This window comes from Acomys minous (genome assembly GCF_964271855.1).
Source record: "Acomys minous genome assembly, chromosome: 2".
Classification (NCBI taxonomy): Eukaryota; Metazoa; Chordata; class Mammalia; order Rodentia; family Muridae; genus Acomys; species Acomys minous.
Window position 1 is genome coordinate 18,519,510 of NC_140484.1, and position 21,777 is coordinate 18,541,286.

At 49.9% G+C, this 21,777-nt stretch overlaps 1 protein-coding gene across 1 annotated transcript in view; it reads left to right on the forward strand.

Moving 5' to 3' along the window:
• CRTAC1 (cartilage acidic protein 1) overlaps positions 1–21,777 on the forward strand; it is a 139,683-nt gene that overhangs the window by 73,529 nt on the left and 44,377 nt on the right. The window contains exon 3 of the mRNA XM_084773765.1: positions 16,264–16,460. Coding sequence (XP_084629891.1) covers positions 16,264–16,460 — 197 coding nt within the window. The remainder of the gene's footprint in view (positions 1–16,263; positions 16,461–21,777) is intronic.

A 21,777-nucleotide genomic window follows, 5' to 3' on the forward strand; every position in this document is an offset into this window, starting at 1 on the left:
CTCTGCGTTTCTCACTTGTTCCTGGGAATTTCAAATGTAAGCGTCTGTACTCTGCTCTTTGAGGCACACTGATCCGGGTCAGCCCTCCCGAACTTTTCTCAACTCTTTATTTTGTGTGTTTTCATGTATGTGTACATGTGCATGTGTGCGTGGACATGGGGCAACCAGAGTTCAACTCCCACCTTGTTTATTTGAGATGGGGTTTGTCTGTCTGTCTATCTCTGTCTCTCTGTCTCTGTCTCTTTGTCTCTGTCTCTGTCTCTGTCTCTGTCTCTGTCTCTGTCTCTCTCTCTCTCTCTCTCACACACACACACACACACACACACACACACACACACACACACACACACGCTTGCACATTGGGACTCAGATCTCACCCATTACACTGGGCTGGCTGTCCAGCAAGCCCCAGCAGTTTGCTTGATTCCACCTCCCTGATACCACGATTACAAGTGTGCCGCACCCCCAGCCCTTCTTACAGTGGCTCTGGGTATTGAACTCACGTCCTCATGTTCGTACTGCAAGCACTTTATTTACCAACTGAACTATCTCCTCAGGCCCGCTTCTGAAATTTTGATGTGCACGTGAATGCCCTTGCTAAAATACAGACCCTTATTTAAAGATCTGGGATGCCTGCCCCCATTACATTTTTAACGTGTTCCCAAATGACGCCTTCAGCCCCCACACTTATACCTTAAGTGGTACATATCTGCTTCGTGCAGTTAAGAGATCAGCCAGCCCTAGCGAGGCTTTTATTCTGAATGGAGGATTCAAATCATAAAATGCCTGTTGACCTAATATCTTAGATTATAGTCTTGTACCTTTCACTTATAATTAGCATAACTGTTTATCTTCACTGCCAGTCAGGTAGGTAATTTTTATACAGCAAGCACTTTAAAGAAATAAATGTCTGGGTCCAATTTGGTACTTTCTCACTAATACTTAACACACAACATTTCCTCTCCCTAAACTTTAATGCACATTTGCTCCAGCAGCCAGATCCTGATTAGTGTTAATGCATGGCTAAGGGAATTGAAGCCAGCTTGGCAACAAAGACCCCTCGAAATGAACACATTTCGTTGTTGGCAGCTCTATATTTTTTTAAAAGCGAAAGTCTCTTCTAGAACTATTTCCTCCCAATCAAAATGAAGAGCTGGATTCATCAGTTAACACTCCATAGCAACTAGAAGGCTTTCGCTGCTTCCTCCGGCCATTATTTCTCAAGACACAGCCAGGCGTCCCCCATTAGCTGCAGCGTGAGAGAGAACACTAGCAGGAACTTGATTTCCCTACTGAGGTGGGGTAGCCGGGGAAAGCAAGCAAACAGATGTGCACACGTGTGGACAGGGCTTGTAGGGGTTCCAGCAAGGGAAGGAAGAGGGAGTCCAACCCAGTGGGGCCCATATGTCTTGACAGGCACTGGGGACTTGAACAGTGACTTAGATTACAAATCCCATCGTCGGAGATTTCATCAAGTTAGCATGTGGTCCCTGACCTTGGTTAGACAGATCCCCAAGCCAGAAGGGCAGGTCTTTTCTAATCTAAGGATGCCCAGTCACATTCCATGCTGACCCATGATCAATGTAAGCATGCCTAAGCCTTGTCTTCGCGTGACAAACCCACTCTTCTTCAAACCCTGCCTACTCACTGTCCCTTACGAGGGCCTCTGAAGAGTGTCTAGCACGTTATGTCTCTCGGCTCATTTAGTGCAGATAGCAGGCCAGCCTGGCTTACATCTCCAGCCCATGGCCAGCCCCAAATTCCACTCTGCTGACCAGATCCTTAACAGTGCCTATCCTTTCTCCTAACCAGGGCGTTCTTGCAGCTCACAGAGCCTATCTGTCAGCTCCTGGTGAACTTGGTAAAAGAGATAGCGCTCTCTGGAGGACCCAAGCAGCTGCTTCTGCTGTGGACAACGTGTGTGTGTGTGTGTGTGTGTGTGTGTGTGTGTGTGTGTGTACGTGTGTGTGTGTGTGTTGTGCGTAAAACCAATGGGTATGTCACTGTTTACATGTATTATCTCCTTTTGCCTTGAGGTAGAGCAAATGTTATTAACCTCAGTTCATAGATGAGGAAAATGAATCCTAGCGGATATAAGCAGGTTCTTTATCAAGCCTGTATTTGGGATTAGAAGCATAAAATACAGTCCAGAACACTGTGGAACTCAGTCTCCTGTGCTCAAGGCTAGCCCGATAATAATAATAATTCAGCCTTTCAAAAATATTTATTGAGTTACCATTATGTGTCAGGCAAAAGACAGTCTTGTTAACCAGTATCTACTGAGCATGTGCGCTGGGCCACACACTACTTTAACCATCCTGGAGACACAGAGCAGATCTGCATCCTCATCACGCAAGCAGGTGTCAATATTCTTATTTTACATGTGAGGAACTGAGGCTGGAAAGAGGCTCATGTGGCTGGGAGCTGCCTCGGGCGGTTTCCCTCCCATTCTGAGTACCTCAGTCCTCTCAGCCTGTATGTCTGTCTCTACATCCAGTGCTCTCTCTGTCCCTTGGTGGTACCTCCACATGTTGGTCCACCATGTTGCTCTGGCCTCTCTACATGGATTTCCCCCTCTCCAGGGTAGAATCAGTCTTTCTTTGTCGGACTAAAGTCCATATCTAGTGCCTTATAGCTCACCATTCCTCTAGTGCCCCAGTGTCACCTTCTGGGACCATGTCTCGATCACGCTTCCAGATCTTCCCTCCTCAAGCTAGCTGCCATTCCCTTCTCTCAAAGAGAAATTCCACCCGTTGCCCGATGAGTGGACCAGATCTCCAGTTATCATTTCCCCACTGCTCTCTCACACCTCACCCGTCTCGGCTTCCCTCCTTGTGATTTCAGGCCTAGCAAATCAGCTGCCCTCCACACCTGTTTCTTCCGCCTCCTCTTCACCTTGCACAGGCAGCCTGGCAACCCACTGCCACACGTATGCCCAAGGCTTGAAGCATACGGAAACTCTTAATCAACCTGTGTCCCCTGGCCATGGTTGAGCCCTTCCTGAGCCCTTCTGTCCTCAGTGAGTTGTCTACATTGCAACTCTAAGCTGTCCCCTCTGTCCTCTCTAAGCAAAGAGCCATCCTAAAGGTCACCAGTGGCTTCCAAATCCCCAAACTCGTTTGCTGGTCCAATCCTTGACCTTTTGATCCTGAAACATTTGGCACTAGTGGCTGCCTCTCCTGCCATGTAGCCCCAAGGTGGCCTCAAATTTATACTCATCTTTCTGCCTCAACCTCCCAAGTGCTGGTATTAAAGGTTTAATCTATCATGCTGGGCTCGCACCTTTTAATTCTTTCTTTTGGCTAATTCTTCATGCTTATAGTCAGCGGACAATGCTTTCCAATGCAGCACTTTGGTATACTCTGTTCCTGATATGTTGGCCCTTCCTTCATTTCTTACCAAAGAAAGCCTGAAGCCTTGGAATGATGCGGTAGGCTCAGCCAGCCTAGCTTCTGTGCATGCCCACCATACGCGCTGCCACCTGTCATTTCTGCTACCATCTCACACGCATCGCCATATTGTCCAGCCAACTTTACTCAACTGCCTAAACAAGTTTTCTGCTCTCAGATCTGTTCCTTAGCTCTTCTCTTATGAAAAGCCTACGCTTGCTTTTGGAGTCTCAATCCTATGTATTTTTATGAAGTCTTTACTTCCAGTGTAAGTGGTCTTTCTGTCTCCCAAACACTTGGGATTCGGGTCACTTATTCAGCCATATCAGGCTGAGGCCTGGGCAAAGATGTACACCAAGGCCACATGTATTCATCATGATACCTGGCCATGGGCCCAGCCTATAAGCAGGATCTCAGTGTGGGGTGATATGAAGTCAATTATTAACTTATCATTTCTGCTCTTTTAGAAGAGAGAAACATCTCAGAGCCACGTGCACCACCACTGTGACCTAAACTGGCATACCTCCTCGACTGAAAGAGACCAGCAGTTTGGAGTGGCAGATCCAGGGTAGTCGCAGCATGCTATAGAGTTTGCGTAGGTATCTAAAATGTTTCAGGACAAAGCAGTTAACGGACTCCCTAAATTCTTAGCAAGTAGATCTACATGGCGGTGTCATAGCTGATGACTCAGTGTCTACAGCCGAGACCTGCCCTCTGGACACATGCCTGAGAATCATGCGGAGATCTAAACAAGTTTCCAGAACTTAGTTAGACAGACAGGCGTTCCACACTCAGAGTTACCCTCCTCCTCGGGTGTCTGGAGAAGAGTAGAAGGGTGTGGAGATCTCTCTGGGGACACCGGGAGTTGGTGGAGCCAGGGAAGCCCTGCCTTCCAGCGGTAGGCTGTGAGGAGTTTTTCCAAAACAGACTAAATGAGTCCCTGACACCTAGAGACACGTCCTTCATCCTTCCAGACACTTCTCTTCTTAATGACACATAGCTACTCTTTCAAGGTTCTCCATCACAGGCCCTCATCTCCTGGCTCTGACGTTGCCGTACAAAGCCAGCTGAGCCAATCATAGATCTTCTCTGAAGTTTGTCCTGCTGGTACTTAAGAAAGGAAGTATCTTGGGCCAGCAATGTGGCTCAGTGAGTGAAAGCTTACTCTACAAGCCTCATGACATGGGATTGAGTAGAGAAAGCCATGGCTTTTTTTAAAGGGGGGCGGGGATGAGCAAGAGTGATGGCTCAGTGGTTAAGGGCACCTGTTGCTCTTTCAGTGGAGCTGGGTTTGATTCTCAGCTCCCACGCGATTGCTCACAACTGTCTCCAGCTCCAGTTTCAGGGATTCTGATGTCTTCTTTTGGCCTCCACAAAGCTCCAGGTGCACACATGGTGGCAAATATAAACACAGGCATGCAAAACAGTCACACACATAAAATAAAAACAAATAAAAATTTTTAAGGAAATAGACAGTGGCTTGCATCTGATTGATTGATTGATTGATTGATTGATTTATACAGTATTCTGCCCACATGTGTGCCTGCATGCCAGAAGAGGGCACCAGATCTCATTGTAGATGGTTGTGAACCACCATGTGGTTGCTTGGAATTGAACTCAGGACCTTTGGAAGAACAGACAGTGCTCTTAACCTCTGAGCCATCTCTCCAGCCTGGCTTGCATCTGTTAACCCAGCATGCCTACAGCAAGATGGGAGACAGAGACAGACTACCTGGGCCTCGTAGTCTGGGGTATACAGAACGGCAGAAACAAGAAAGACTCCCCCACCTCAACCAAGTGGGAGGAAAGAACTGACTTGTCCTTTGATCTCTGCATGCACATCGTGGCGTGTGCACACTCAGCTCACACATCACATACACCAATAATAAATAAGATGATAAGAAAAAGTACTGTCCAGAGAGGGGGGATGGGGAGAGGGAGAGAGAGAGAGAGAGAGAGAGAGAGAGAGAGAGAGAGAGAGAGAGAGAGAGAGAGAGAGAAGAAAAAAGTATCTTCTATTCAAGGTGAGGCTGGAGCTCATTCATACATGAGGCTGGGCGCTGTCACTGTTCCAGCCGTTTGAACAGGAGGGTGGTGTGAGAGAGGCCACCAGAGAGACGAGGAAGAGGGAAGGAAGACCAAGCCTTGCAGGCCCTGTCTGCTAACCCTCACTCCAGTCACCTCAGCTCTACCTACACCCTTGCTCTTCCTATAGTTTAGAATCTGTGCCAAGAAAGTCCTCGGCTGGTTCAGCTTCAGTGTTCGTCACACGCAATCAAAGCGCCTTAGCTAACGGCCTCCATCTGGCCCCTGACTTTCCCCTCTGACAGTTTCTGCAGTGCCTGCCTCTCTGTCTCCCTCTTTCTCTGGAATTACTTTGAGGAACGGAGTCACAGGCTTGTTCATCCTTGCCATCCTTGTCCATATCAGCAAACAGGAGGGGGAACCTGCCCAGTCCCAGCGTTGTCCTAGGGACAGTGGGGGACAGAACTGCCAGTGGGGGATTCTCTGCCTTCCGGGTGCTTCTGTGCACATCAAAGTACAGGAAATTCCAAGGGCATCGAGCTCACATGGGAGTGCAGAGCTTTATTGGAACGAGGCATACATTGGTCACTCCACGTGGAGTTTTTACAAAACACAGACACTTGCGGCTGCAGATTATCCTGACCTTTAAGTACCAAACACCCCTTTTTTGGAAAACCGCCCACCCTTCAGGAGAAAAGGACTTTCCTTTCATCCCAGTTACTGTTTTCAGTAGAGCATTGTCTTCGCGTGGTCACCTTCACTCTGGCCCTCTCCTAAATCAAGATCACGTCTGCTTGCCACTTCTTTCAGGCTTAGACAATTTACCTTCCCCTCATCACACTCAGAAACCTCCCGTTCCCAAAGCCCCACTCTTTCATGATGAATTCTCCTCCAGACAGATCCTATTCCAGAATGCAACCTGGGAATCCCCTGTCTGAGTGTCTTCCCTTATGTTTTCAGGTCCTATTTAACTTCTGTGGCTCTCAATGAATTAAATATGAGGAAAGGAAAGAAGAGCGTTGCATACATTTCCAAAGAGCTAATCTGCGCTTCAAAGGTACACATTTTAAAATGGGGAATATTTAGCCACATCTGCGTGTTGCTTACTTCTCTCATCACTGTGGCCAAATACCTGACAAACGAAGCCTCAGAGCAGAGAGGGCCCTTTCTGCTCCCAGTGTCAGAGGGAGAGGGGAAGGCATGGTGGCTGAGCTAGCTTGGGCCATGGCTGTGGGAGTCGGCAGCACAGCTTGCTCACCTAGTGGCAGAACATGAGGCAGAAGGCTTGGGACAGAGTGAGGAAACAGACACAGCTAGCCTTCAAGGCCCGTCCCCAGCAACTCACCTCAAACTTAAGGTCACACGTCTCAGCCTCCCAAAACAACACCATGTCTTCAAACACATGAGCTTACGAGAGAGAGAGAGAGAGAGAGAGAGAGAGAGAGAGAGAGAGAGAGAAAGAGAGAGAGAGAGAGAGAGATTTCACACCCAAGCCGTACCGAGGTAACAAGAAAACAAGGGCTCAAAAAAAAAATGGTAGCATCTGAAATCCCTGTGGCAGGCAGGGGCTGTCCTGAGTTTCTTGGTTTTTTTTTTTTTGTTTTTTTGTTTTTTTGTTTTTGTTGTTGTTGTTGTTGTTTTTGAGCAGCCAAGTTGGCTTCCAGCTTGTGTTCCTCCTGCGTCAGCTTCCCAAATCCCGGGATTACAGGCAGGCGCTGCCACGTCCCCCGCTCCTGTGTTCCTTACAATCTTCCCTCTGGGGGCTCTGGGCAACCAGATATTCCAAGACCCAGCTCCTTGGCAGGTGTATCCAGTCTCCCATTGGACAGACGTGCTGGTTGTGAATCCAAGCAGCTTGCCTAGAGAACCCCATTGACTTATGGGTAATCCTTTTTCCTGCTTTCCAGGAATACATTTTTTTTCTTCCCTTAGGTCTGAGGTGATAGCTCGTCATCGTTATCTGATTTCTTTCCAAGAACTTAGTGGCTTAAAGATGGTTTGTTGCTCCTCCCATCCCGGGCACCAGGAATTTGGTCTAGAACCTGCTGGATGGTTCTCCTGTTCTACGGAACACCTGAGTGCACTCGTTCTGCTGCTTCCCGAGTCAACAGGCTGGGCTGAGGGCCACAGAGGCCTTGGCCTACCTGCCTGGTGCTTCACGGCTCTTCCGTGGAGCTGACTTAACATCTGCAGCTCCTGATTGTCTCGTGAACATCAGAATTCTCTTACGTGGTAACCAGATTTTCCCCCACGGACAGATGGAAGCCACCCAGCCTCTGAAAGGCTAAGACCAGAACCAGCCAAACATCACTTTTGCCACATTTTGCCCATCCCAGACTCAATGGGCTTACACTCTGGATGAATGGAGTGATGCGAGCACACCTAGGAAACAGGAAGTTATCCTGGTTGCCTGCAGAGACCATCTGCCACACCCCTTTGTTCTGTATCTCTCTTAAAGGGCTCATGTATGTCCTCATTGTTGAAATGGCCATCTGGTCCCAATGAGGTCATCGATAAAAAACAGCTCTCCTTTGAGTGACTCTTCGCCGTCTCATTCTGCCACTGTTCTCATGCTCCATCTCAGGCCCTCATCTCCATCCTGAGACCTAACATCTTGACAATGACCACGCTTTGCTGTTGTTAATGTAAATCCAAATGCTGAACCCCAACTTAAATTTTATTCAACCTTACTTAAATTTTTTTGTTTTGTTATGATGATGGTATTATATAAAGCTATCATATATTATCATACATATCATATATATAGTGAACATCAAATATTTTGCATAGTAATTAGCTTTCCCCAGAGACAGATAAAAGCCACCAAGAACAGGCTAAGAACAGAACTGGTTGGCCATCATCACTTTTACCATGTTTTGACTAAATCACAAGGCCATCCCAAACTCAAGCTATTTTATCATATATCATATATGTGTGTTATATGTTATATATGTATTATTTAGTATATGTTATCATATATTCTATATGTGTTATACCATACCTATGTATATATTGAGATATTATATATGTGATAATATATATGGCTAACAACCTTTTGATCAGGGTGGATAGGGTTTTTTTTGCCAAGAGCCAGATGGTACTTTTAGCTTTCAGGCCATCAGTCCCTGTTGCAACTACTCAAACTTGTCTTTTGCCAAAGGCAAAATAGGTGATATATGATTTTGCATACTCGTGTTTCAATAAAACTGTACTCACAAAAGTAGACAGGAGGCCACACAATGTTCTTAGGCCATAGTTTGCTGATTACTGCTTTAGACCAAAAGATAAATTTGTCTTTCAATTTAATCTACTGGGTAGCTAACCACTTGATCAGAATCTCACTCCTAACTGAGGGTATTAATGTGACCAAGAATAAAATACTTCTTTTATGCCTGTAGTCATGAAAATGCGACATATTTCAGACACTTTACAGGAAGTGTCTAAAGTAGCCACCAGATGGGACTGTTGCCCTGTGGCAATGTCTCGGCCTCCTGGTGACAGGCTGTGTTAGTTCTGTCATTGCCTTGAGAGGCTGAAGAGAAGGCTCAGTGACCTTGCTGCTCTTGCGGAGGACCCAGGCTCAGTTCCCAGCACCCACATGGTGGCTCACAACCATCTATACCCTGTTCCACAGGATCTAACGCCCTCTTCTGGCCTCCTTGAGCACCGGGCATGCACATGGTAAACATACATACAAGCAAGCAAAACATTCAGACACATAATAAAATAAAGTAAAAATGTTAAACACCCTCAAAAGCACCATGAGGAAAGAGGTTGTTTGGTTCACAGTGTGAGCACAGGTCATCAGAGTAGAGAAGCCATGGATGGAGTGCAGCTCCCAGCAGTTGCTTCAAAGTCAGGAAGCAGAGAAGCAAAAGCAGGTGCTCAGCTCCTTTGCTCCTTTTGTTCTGAACCTCACCATGGAATGGTGCCGCCCACAGGCAGGAATGGGTCTTCTCAATGCCAACCAATCAAAGTAAACTCGCTCTAGAACCGCCTTCAGGGGCATGCCCAGAGGGTTATTTTCGTGGTAGCTCTACCTCCAATCAGGTTGACAGTCAAGCCTAGTTAATCATCCCAGCTTGCATCTCTCCAGTCTACAGGTTGATTGATTCCCCTTTTCCATGCATCTCTGTTTGTCTGAGTCCCACCTCTTCATGTGCGTTTCTGTGTGTGATTCTGTTTACAGGCTCACTGGCTATCACGTCCATCTGTGTGTAGTGCGTCTCTAATGTCCGACATCTCTGTATATATATGCCCTTCTCTTAACCAGGCCCTTCTTCCCTCCCACCCACCTTGTTTTTTTCTTTGATACTGTCCTCAAACTCACAAAGATCCCCCTGCCTCTGCCTCTGCCTCCCAAGTACTTGGATTAAAGGTGTATGCTCCTTGCTTCTTTCTTTCTTGACTATTCTGTCAGGTAGATTTTTTTCATAATTTAATTTTTTTAGAAGATGTTTCCTGTTCTTAATTCTCAAAATAGCTATGTTACATATCTTTCAAGTCTAAAAATCTTTCTATTTTATAAAAAGAGATAACACATGTAAATTATTTAACCTAGTACCTGGTACATAGTAAATACTTAGTGATTGCATCTTTTTTTTTTACCCCTCTATGTGACCGTCTAAGTCATTTTTCCACTCACATGGGTCACAATTACCAACGACAACAACAACAACAACAACAAGTAGATCTGTCTCCATCAGTAATTCTTTCTTACCCCTCCCCCAGGATATCAGCTGTCCACATCCTCTCCATCACTGCTCTGTTTGTACATATGTTTAGGGAGTTACTAAAATTGGGGGATGAGTGCGCCTTTTGTTCAGCCATAAGATTTTCTAGCACCTCGCTCCTTCTCTTCTGTTCACTGTGAGGATATTTACTGGACAGGTGGCGTGCACTGGCTGGTGGAAGTGAAACAAGTAGGCACATACCTACCTACCATCCCGACTCTCACAGTCTACTGGGAACAACAGGCAGTAGGCCAGAGAACAGGTAACTGCGGGAAAGAGGATGCAGGGATTGGGAGCCGGAAGAGAGGCGATGAGCCAGCTGTGGAGTGCCACTGGAGGAAGCTGACCGAGAGCATGCTGAGCAAAGTCAGTGGGCAGCCGAGAGGCCGGACCCCAGGCGCTGTCAATGCCGTAGCGTTATTGGCTTTTCTCGGTCCCCGACAAAATATCTGACAGAGGCAATTTAAGGGGAGGGCATTTTATTTCAGCCAGTGGTATCAGAGGATAAAGTCCACCACGGCAGAGAGCGCATAGTGAAGCTGCTCGCGGTGCAGACGAGAGTGGCTAAGGCTTGCTCACATTTTGGTGGACCGGGAACCAGCAACTAGGAGCAGAAGGAAATCCTGGATTATTCCTCAAAGTCCCACTCCCACCTCTGTCAGCCATGGCCCCTGTCCAAAAGGTCCTGCAGCCTCCACAAAGAGCGCCACCTGCTGGGGACAAAGTGTTTGAGCACCTGTGCCTGAGAGGAGCATGGCTGACCCAAACCACAGCATCCACTCAAGACTCTCAGGTAGGCCGCTAGCACAATGTGGCTTACATGTTTAAAAGATGCTTTTGACTATGGTAGGAGGAGATTAGATCAGTGGGACAAGCGAGGAAACGGAGAAAGGAGGCACCCCAGAGACAGTAGCAGTCGGTCGGGGAGGAAAGAAAAGAATAAAGCTGAGATATTTTTAGAGGTAGAAATGACAAGACGGGCTGATGGATTAGATGGGAAGACGAAGGGGGAGGGGGTTTAGCACTGAGGCTGGTGCCAGGCTTCTGGTTTTAGTGCCTGGGTGCCCATTTTGGGGGGGGCGGGAGAGATGGAGCAATCAATAGTTCCATTTTGGACGTGTTCCATCTCAGGCGCATGAGGAGAGATGTCAGGTAGGCAGTCGAATATATGGGTCTGAGCCTGGGCAGGAGATATAATTTAGGGGTTGTCAGTCATAGGAATGGATATGATCAACTAGTAAAAGGAGCGAGCAAGAGAGAAGACGGCAGAACCAGAAGCCAGACCTGGAGACTCCAGCAATCAGAGGGTAGGAATAGGAAAGGGACCCAACAGTGGGAGGAAAGGAGAAGAAGCCGGAGAGAGAAGGAAAATAAGACAGGGCATTGCTAAGCCCAGTGAGGAGGCTGTCCTATGAGATGGTGGAAGGCAGTTGGGGGTGGCCACAGGGCCACTCACACCCAAGAGGCCAAAGGTGGTAAAGACAGACGGAGCCACCAATGACAGTAACTAAAGCAGCTTTTTAGACCAAGGTTGGGTGGGAAAGGGAAATGCATGATGGGAAAGTAGAGACCGCTTATAAAGACAACTCTTGAGAAATCTGGCTAGTCAGGGGAATGAATAAGGAAATCTGCCTATAGAGGCAGGACAACCAAGAGTGGGATGTTTGGGATGAGAAATAGTAGCATGTTTAGAAACTAGCTTACTTGAACACTGGGGAGCGAAAGGTCACGCCTCGGGCTTGTTGTGATTTTTTTTTTTAAATGATGCAAGCTTACAATTGTGTAACTATTCACAGTTTACCTCGTGTTGTCACACACACTCTCACACGCCTCACGGCTATCCTTTGAGGTGTGAGCAGCATCGAGCTGCAGATGAGGAAGCTGAAAACTTAGGCGGACTGGGTGGCAAGCTCAAGGCCAGAGTCAGGATGCACTCCCAAGACGATGCTGGTCTAACCACGGCCGCAACACCCTTTGGTATTCGACACCATAGCTGCCTTTCAAGTACATGGGGCCCCGCCCCGTTTCCTGACTCCGTTCAACTGTTCTTCAAAGCCCGTTGGACTTGTACAAAGACAGTGCTCTCCAGCAAGTGTCGGAGGAAAGAAACACAAAACCCCACAGTTTTCCCAGGCTCCTCAGGGTGGGGCTGTGGATAAGTCACTTCACCTCTGTGCTCTAGGGTTCGCGTCTGTAAATGGGATTGCTAATAGGACCAGCACCCTGGGCTTATCGTGACGATGAAGTGGGATTTAAAAGTGCACGCCACAGTTGGCACATGGGAACTGCTCTCTGAAGGCTGCCCAGGCTAGCTTTAATACGTTCCTTCCTGCTTCACCTCCTCAGCCCATCCCTCACCCCCTCACCTCTGCACACACACCTTCACGTACGTATATCCTCAGCCACACACACAGAGAGACACATCACCTTACTCCCATGCCTCGTCCCTCTTACCTACACACATACAAATATGCACACGCGCGCGCACACACACACACATGCACACCTTGATCCTCCTTGCTACCACCACTCACATCCCTTGCTCCCCTCACTCTCCTTCCTTTTACCCCATCCTGACTCATCCTGACCCCTCCATCTCTACCCCTCACCCCCAACTCTCACCACCCGTCCATCCTCTCACCCAGATATCCCTCACACCATCACTTCCGTTCCTACACTCCACCTCTCAGCTCTTCACTTTCCTTCTCTCACCCTCCCATCCCTATCTCTCACATCCCCCCCCCACGTACCCTCCACCTTTCGTCCCCGCTCCCACTCCTCTCTCCCCCTCTCTCCCGTAACCCCTTATTCTTGCGTCCTGTGTATGAGAACCTGCTGTAGCAGGCCCTAGGCATAACATACGCAGAGACACAGAACCTTCTGGACTCCAGCAGTACTCACTTAATGAGGGGAGGGGTGTGGGACAGACACCTCTGCCCTCTGGAGAGCTAGCCAACCCATGACACCGCAGGGTGCCCGGAAGAGAGAAGGTCACGTCTAGTCTGGCAGGTGGGGCTGACTTCACACAGGATGGTGGGAGAACATCCCCCATGGAGCGGTGGCCGCAGCTGAACAAAGACACAGGAGCAGCGGGAAAGAGCAGTGCCTCTTCAGGGGCTGGTGAGGAAGCAAGCTGTAACAACAGCTCCCAGGAGAAAGGCATGGGGGCTTATCCTGGGGGAGGGCCTGGGAACAGCAGCTGTTGGTGCTATGAGGCCAGCCCAGCGTGGCTTGTTGAAGGGAGCACTCCCCCCCACCTGGCCTTGCCCCACCTCAGAAGAGACTGCGTGTCTTTACCTGGGGAGACATGACCAGATTGTTAGACCTCCTCCCAAGCCCCGTGCCGGTTTGGGAAGCCCCTTGACATGTCCTAACTGTGTAACCAGTCAAGACTGACCCAGCCTATCTACTTTACCCTCGCCATCCCCATGGGAGGCACCCTGAGACTAGCACCCCATGATCTTCCAAGAAGAAACGATCAGATGCCACATCATAGTGACAAGGGGCTTTTGCCCAACTCAGCCACCCAGATTCAGGGCAAAAGACTCCAACATGTGGGAAGGCCACGTTCCCTCCCCTCCTGCTGGGAGCTCACCCCAGGGCATGGCAAATAGCTGGGTTACCTAAGAGGTAGAGGGTAAACGGGGTGTCAGTGCTGGGTGTTAGGTGGGGCACTCCAGCACTGGCCTTGCCCATCTCCTAAGCTTAGTCAGAGCCCTGGAACTGCAGACCTTCTGGGCTGTCCCTTGCTCACGCCATTCTGGAAGCATCTTCTTGGGAGTAGTCTGGTTGAATGGGAGAGGGCAGGCGCGGATGCGCGCGCCTGCAGCTTCATATAGTCCAGTTTCCATCTCACAGAGGAGAACAGTAGAGTCTGGAGTCCAAGGCCGCCCCTCTTACTACAGCAGAGTTAGGGCCCCCATGAGATCACCAAGCAGAAAGTGTTGTGGAAAATTATGTAAAGTGCTGTTAGAACGTGTGGCTCTTGTTGTCTCCGCCACCTACGTGAAGTTCACGCGCCGTCCCTCAGAGCCACTACTTTGGGGAAGCTACCAGAGAAATCAATATGCACAGGACTGAGTGATGATGTCACAGCATGGGAAGAGCATAGAGTCCTTAGCCTGAAGAGAGAAGCCCAGTGGCCACTTACAGGTTGTGTGACCTTGGCCCTCACATGGCCTTTCTGACCCTCAGTTTCTTTTTCAGAAACATGTCCTACCTTTCCCTTTCTGGCTTGTGCGCGGCTTGAGCAAAACAGTGACTGACGGTGCGCTTAGTGAGGCCAACACTTACTGAACACAATGGTCTGATAAGGCAGGTGCAGTGTGATGGGAGAGTGGAGGGCCTGGGACTTTCAAGGCTGGCATTTAACACCTAAAAGTCACATCCCTGGGGGGTCGGAGCCAGCTGCTGACACGGCTGGAACCCAAGTGTTCTGTCTCGCCTGCCCTGGCGTGTCTTTAAAGGTAACTGCGCCCTTGATACTCGGCTCTCAGACACACTTCATCAAGGTGCCTAAGGCGCACACCCTCCATCACCCGACGCTGACTCAGCCCCCATGAGCTCCATCTCCCCTCTCACTCTGTGGGTGCCAGAAGGCTCTTGGCCAGCCACCAGCATCCCCCAGACTTCACTGGCTTCTGGTGACAAAGGAGAGGACCAGGTCGGGTCTGTTTCAGGACTAAGAAAAGAATTCTCCCAAAGACCCAGGTGAGATGACTGTCCTCCTTGGGTCATCTAAACCAGCACTGTTCGTGGTAAACACACTCAGCTGGAAGCAGAGGCCAGCCGGCAGGCCCTGGTGAATAGAGCATGTGGCTTTCTCTGGAGATCCTGAAAAGCCGGTGTTCTGGAGTTAGGAGGCATGGTGCTTGGCCATGCTGCCTGGGAAAATCTTGGGTACCTTCGATTTCTCCTGTTGGAAAGATGATGAGATGGTGTTGACTATGGGCCATCTGAGCCCACAAGACTCAGGTGCAAGCTCAGAGGTTTCACTCAGTACAGACTTAATGAGCACCTACTATGTGCCAGGTGCTGTTCTAGGTACCTAGAGCGCCACAAGGAAGAAAGGCTGTACTTTTGCCAAGTCAACATTCCAGTGGGACCAGAGAGAGCAGGGAAAGCTGAGCCAGAAGACGGAGACTGGTTGAGCTGTGGGGGAAATGGAGAAAGAGTAAGTGGGTGGAAGAACAGGCACAGGGAGTACGGTCAGAGAGAATCAGAGGAAGTCAGGGAGGGAGCCAGCTGTGTGGCTGTTGAGACCAGAACCCCACATAGAGGGCACAGCAAGTGCAAAGTCCCTTAAAGCAGAGGCACGTGTGGGGCTTTGGTGTGACAAGGAGGCTGCACGGGTTCAGGAGAGACAGGCCTAAGAGATGAGGGGCAGCTTTAACTTTCCTCCTAATTCCCTAGAAAAAGAGCCAGCAGGTTTGCCTGGTAGCCTTCAATCCTGAGATGGGTCGCCTCCCATCCCCGGAGCTGTCAGAGCTGGTGTTTCCTGCCAGCCAGAGGATTCAGCCATCCCCAGGGATCACTGTGGAGGGTGAGGGCTCCTGGGAGAGCAGAGAGATGCCTAGGTGCAGGACTGACACCTGATTCTGTTTTCCCTTCAGAATTACACTCAACTCCTCTGGGCTGAGCGTTTCAGGCGGGCCTCGTCTGTGACGTGAGTTACCAGCATCATGGCCTCCCACGCCAGTCTCACCTGTTTTTTCGTTATACATCAGGTTAATGAGGTCATCAATGGGAAAACGGCTTTTACCTTGAAATGGTCAAGGTAAATGTCAGGGAGGTTTCTCTTCAGCCAGGCCCTTAGTTTAGGCCTTGTCCCTGGCTGCCCACTCCCCTTGACCAGCCTGCTCATTGAATTAGTTCTACACGGCTCTGATCTACTGCTCTCTAGCCTCAGTGGTTGTTGTTGTTGTTGTTGTTGTTGTTGTTGTTTTGTTGTTTTGGTTTTTGATCCAGGGCTTCCTGAGGCAAGGCTCCTTCCTTCCTATGCACTCCAGGGGTCAAGCTGATCCAAAATCAAACTGCCTGAGCCCATCGCCCTGCTCCAGTGAGCTGGGGGGACCTAGCCACTCGCCTCAAACCCCCCTCCCCCGTTCCTTCTCCAGGTACAACGGCCCCAACCTTGTTCTGAAGTACATTCGAGCCCAGAAGCGGCTGGTGAACATTGCAGTGGATGAGCGCAGCTCACCTTACTATGCTCTGAGGGACCGGCAGGGGAACGCCATTGGCGTCACAGCCTGTGACATCGACGGGGATGGCCGTGAGGAGATCTACTTCCTCAACACCAACAACGCCTTCTCAGGTGAGGGTCGGGTTCTCAGGCCTCTCCCTGCCCCCGTTAGCTCTCTCCTTCACCGGCAGCCCTTTCTTTGGCCAGTCTCCATTGCTTCCAGGATCTTGTGTTCTGAGCAGAGACCCAAGGATGACCCTTCAGCTCCTTTGCTGGACTGGGGCAGAGGGACCCGAAAAAAAGAATCTTCTCCCCAAGACTGGCCTTCTGGATTCCAGAAGCGGTCTGGAGGAGCTGGAGGACCACACAGGGATGGTGGGGTGGCAGGAGGAGAGGAGGGTACCTTTTTCATGCCCCTCTTCCCCAGTCCAGGGTCCCGGGGACGATTCTCATGCTGCTCCGGGCCTTTCTCAAATGCTCTGGAGTCCTTCTAGAACTTGCCGCCTCAGCTTTTAGCCTAGCACAAGGATTCCTCCAACAGGTTCCTATATGCCAGACAGAGACTCTGGATGCCAGGACAGGGATGGGCACACAACTCCAAGGAAGGCTGACCTTCTTCTAGCCCCCACGACACCACATGCATCCCTGTTAACTGAAGGTCTGGGCGTGAGCCTCCAATTCTGACCGTTCCTGGGCAATCGGGTGCAGATGGCCCAGGGACCACACCGAGTAGCCCAGAAACGGATGTCCATCAGGCTATGAGTGACTGATATAAAGAATGTCCTCTGTGTGCCAGGCCTTGACCCACAGCCCTCGGTGCTTTATATAGCCAACCTCAGGCAGGCTCGCAGCAGTCCGGTTATTAGCAGTTTTACATTACCTTGAAGACACTAGAGTGTTAAGAAGTTAGCTGACTCTCCCAAACCCAGTGGCCTTTAAGTCTCAGGGTTCAAACCCCGGGTCCCACCCCAGTCTCTCCTTTGCATCAAGACATGCTGTAGCTCTTCTCAATCCCATGTCCCAGGGACAAAGAGGGAGCCGGGCTACGGTGGATACTCAGCATTTCAAAAGTTAGGGGCTTGAGACTGTAGATCACCCCCTATCCCTGTCCCACATTTCCTCAGACTAAACTGTACTATCAATAAGCCCACTCTGTAGGGCAGTTAGGTAGAATTTGTAGTTTCCCAACCATGGCGCCCCCTAGGGGTGAGGTTGTCTACGTACAGGAGCCTTCCAGATGGCAGCTGACTCTTGGTCTATCTAATCTGCCATTTAGATAACCACAAACAAGCACTGTCCTGAGTTCCTCGAGGTCCAGGAGGCTACCAAGTGCCTGGCTATGGGACCCTTTGCCCCTCAACACTCCCCACCAACACACTCAGGCTTTCCCTGGCTTCCAGTCCCAGTCTAGCAACCCGCCCAGGCTGCCCCCTGGAATTTGAGTTCGCCCAGGCTGCCCCCTGGAATTTGAGTTCAGCCGGTTGCATGAATGAGAAGGAATAAGGCTGGAGCCCTGTGCCAGGGGCAGGGGTGGGCGGGCAGGCTGGCTGGGAGCCAGTCTTGTGCCGCCAAGAAACAATGAGCCACAGCCCCGAGTGGTGTTTTATGGGTTTTCATCTCATCTTGCCACCGAGTGAGGCCTGAGAGATGGTAATTATCCCAACACAAATATCAGGGCATGATTACCCAGCTGGATTTACTGCCCTCTCTCCACCAAGCCGAGATTGGATTAGGGCGCGATTAATTGATGGGCTGATCAACTCTTTAATGTGGGGCAAGGTCAGAAAAGGAGCAGAGTCTGGGATGCCTGCAGAAGGGACGGGTCCCCAGGAAGGCCCTGGGAAACCAGGAAGCAGGAACAGGGACAACTGTCCTAAGTGGACTTTGCTGACAGGATGCCAGGGGAAGGGACAGCTTCCCCCAAGCCAGTGCCCTGGGTGGAGGCCGTAGGGCTGTCTCCGAGGCAGCCCCGCCTAGAGTGCTCACTATGAATCCCAGAGCTATGGCTCCGTAGAGGTTCGAGGGGCGGGGCGGGGCGGGGCGGGGTGGGGCGATGTTGACCCCAATTTTCAAGGCCATACTGCAACCCAAGACAATGGCCACTACCTGAGCATCATGCCAATTCTGTAGTCACTCAAACAATGAATATCCCCTTGTGGATGCTCTCATTTTCTGGACAAATTGCTAGTAACCACCTACTGTGTGCCCGCACTGTTGTGGGCCCTGAGGGTACCTGAGTGTGTGGAAGTCCTTCCAGCGGTACATGCTTTTTCCCTACAACAGCCTGCAGTTTCTCTCAGCATCCGACATCCTCTCCCGGTCCCCCATTTCTAAGCCCCATAACAGAGAGGGTTACCGTGTGACTCCCATTGGCCCCAGCCTGGTCTTTACGAGCTTAATTAAAATTGAATAACTAAGTCTCAGGAAGAAAAGGTGAGCAAGCCACTGCCCAAGCAGAGGAAAGAGATGTCGGAGGGAGGCCGACCACCCCGAAGCCTGGGAGACCTGGCTCTAAGAGAACGGCACCAGGGCACCTGAGGGGCAGAGGCAAGGACAGCAGCAGTGCCCAGCAGCCTCAGGCCCAAGGGTACACCTCCTGGTGACCTTCTGTGGGTTTGAGGGATGTCTGTGGGTTTCAGTTAATTTTGTAGTTGAGTAATCCATTGATTCATCAACATGGGCTGGGCATGGAGCAGGGGCATTTGTGCCATGTCAGCACTTTCTTGGGTCCAGACCAGACAGCACTCAGCCACTGCCACCCTGCCTTCTGTGAGGGTCCTGAGAGCTTCTTTGGGAGCCCTACCAGCCAGTAAAGTCACATGGCCTTTGGGGTGTTGACAGTGCTGTGTCTCTCCCTCAGCCAGCTTTTGGGTTGTTAGCACTAAAGTCCCTAGAAGCTCCCAGGACCCTACAATGACCTCTAAGAGTCTGAGTGGCCTTAGGCAAGATCTTGACCCGTCTGTCTTGACGAGTCTATAGAACAGGACCCGAATGGGCCTCACACACTCTTCTATCTCCAATGGCTCTACAGACCATTTTTAAAATCTTTCGGTTACCTGCACCCCTCCCCGTGCAGCCAAACTGCTGTGCTAACCTTTCCCCTTTTCTCCTACTTCCTACATCTTTGCCAAACTTGTTCAAACTTGCTGTTCCTAATGCCTGCAATGCTTTTCCCACTGATTTTCTCAGGGCTCACTCTTCCCGTAAGACCTCCCTCAGCACCTTATCTCAAGCAACGCCCCGAGTTCTTTAACTGGCTTATTGCCTTCAGAGCTCTTGCCCGTGTCTGGAAGTGGGTCATACGCTAGCTCTGTCCAGCTCTCCTACTTTGTCTTACTCGCCATTGTACTCCAGGACCCAAAGAGGTGCCTGTCACTTAGTATCAAATATAGACTCTGGAGTGAACAGCCGGGATACAGGATGAAAAGAACTTAGCTTGCTCCGGTATTTGCTAAGCACTCTCTGACAGCACGGGGTGATTCTGTGGCTACAAGAGGCCAGAGTCTCCACAAGTGCCCCTGAGAAGAGGGTGATAGGCTTGCTCCAGGCCACAGCAGAGGAGTCTAAGCAGCAAAAAAGACTAGGTGCAGCGGAAGATTGGCATGTGAGGGCCCCAAGTGGGCTTGGGTCACAAGGCTTGAGAGCTGGAGAGAGAACAGGAGAAGAGGACTAACCATAGTCCCAGGAAGGCCCAAGCCTGGAAACCCACGTGTGCTGAACTGACCTGGGAAAAGACAAGCCAGGGTGCTTGCCATCTGCACCGGACAGGAGCGGATAAGAGGCAGCCAGGACCTCCCTCCACATCCGGGGGCCTGGAACCTCCTTAGTTCTTAGGCAGATCCACACCCCCTGTAGTTTCCACCCTGCCCACATCACCACCTGACCCTGACTGGGAGAGTGTGGCGGTGGGTGAGTCACCACCTATGAACTCAGCATTTACTTTCTTTACACTCGCTCAGTTAAAAAGATGAGTTTCAGACTTGTGTGTGCAAGGCACTACTGCAGTCCCTGTTCCTGGTGACTTGCCCTAGAGGTACACAGACACACACACACACACAGACACACACACAGACACACACACACACACAGACACACACACACACACACACACACACACACACACACACACACACACACAAACTCTCAGTGATTCTTCTTTGAAAAGTTCACAGCCATGCTTGGGGTGGGGTGTCTTATCTTCCTTCTGAGAGCCTCTATCTTAATCCTTATGCTTAAACTGGTATTAAAATATCTCTATTAACTCCCAGCTCTGCTTCATAGACCTCGCCCTCTTGTATGCACACAGCGGGCCCTGATCACAGTCCTGCTGTTTGCATTTTCAATACACTTTGATATTACATCACAAGAGCACACAGAAGGATCCCACATTCCTTTATGGCTGTATAGTACTCCCATGTGTAGATTTGGCAATTATTGAATCACTCCTCTATAGGTAAGCACTGGCCCCCTGCAGTTCTCTTCCCCTAACAAAGAGTGTCACTTAAAGGATGAGCTAGCACAATCCACCATTTCCCATGATTCCGAGGCCATGTGTAAGATGAGCTTACAGAAACAGTGACTGTGTCAAAGGAGTGCACACCTGCAGCTCAGACTGCCAGAGTGCCCTCCCTGGGGGGCAGCACTTACCACACAGCTCTTGTGTCTGACGAGCAAACACTTGCCAAGGCTTCGCCAGCACAGTGTTTCATCCATTTTGTTTTCAGTATTTGCCAATCTGATAGGGAAAAAAAATTGATTTCCAAGTGTAGTTTTAATTTTCATTTTTCTTAAATGAGTAAGGCTGAGAATATTTTTATATATTTGACTCTCTTGTCTGCTCCTAGCCTTTGCCTATTTTTTTCCTATTGACTATTGGTCTTTTTCTTATTGATTTGGAACACCTCTTTATAAATTAGGAAAATTAGCCCTTTGTCTGAAACACGTTGTGGTTGGTTTTCCTTGGTTTGTCATTTTTCTTTTGGCCTCGCTCATAGCGGGTTTTGTAATATGGAAAGCTTTCATTTTTTTTTTTTACAGACTTGGATTTCAGGCTCTTCCTGTACAGCTTCTGGGCCATGTCACACCTAGAGGGACACTCTGTGTTCTGCAGGGACACTTGCAACCTCCCAGCGAGGAGACGAGTGTCAGTCACCATACTAGAGAAAAGAGAGGATCTGAGCAGGCTGCTCTCCCGGCCTCCTCTGCCTACACAGCAGATGGGCCATCTGCTCTCTGGAGATGCACCTCTTGCCCAGCCCAGCAGCTCCTCCAGCTAGGCTGGCTCCAGCTGCACCCGGAGGGCCTGCACCTCACTACCCATAGTGTGATGCGTGTGCTGGCAGCTTTGGGATCAGCAGGGCACTCAGAAAAATGCAGGTTCTCTCAGGCTTTACTCCACACTTGCTAGCCCAGAACCCACACTGCCATCTCCAGGAGCCTCCTGTGCCCC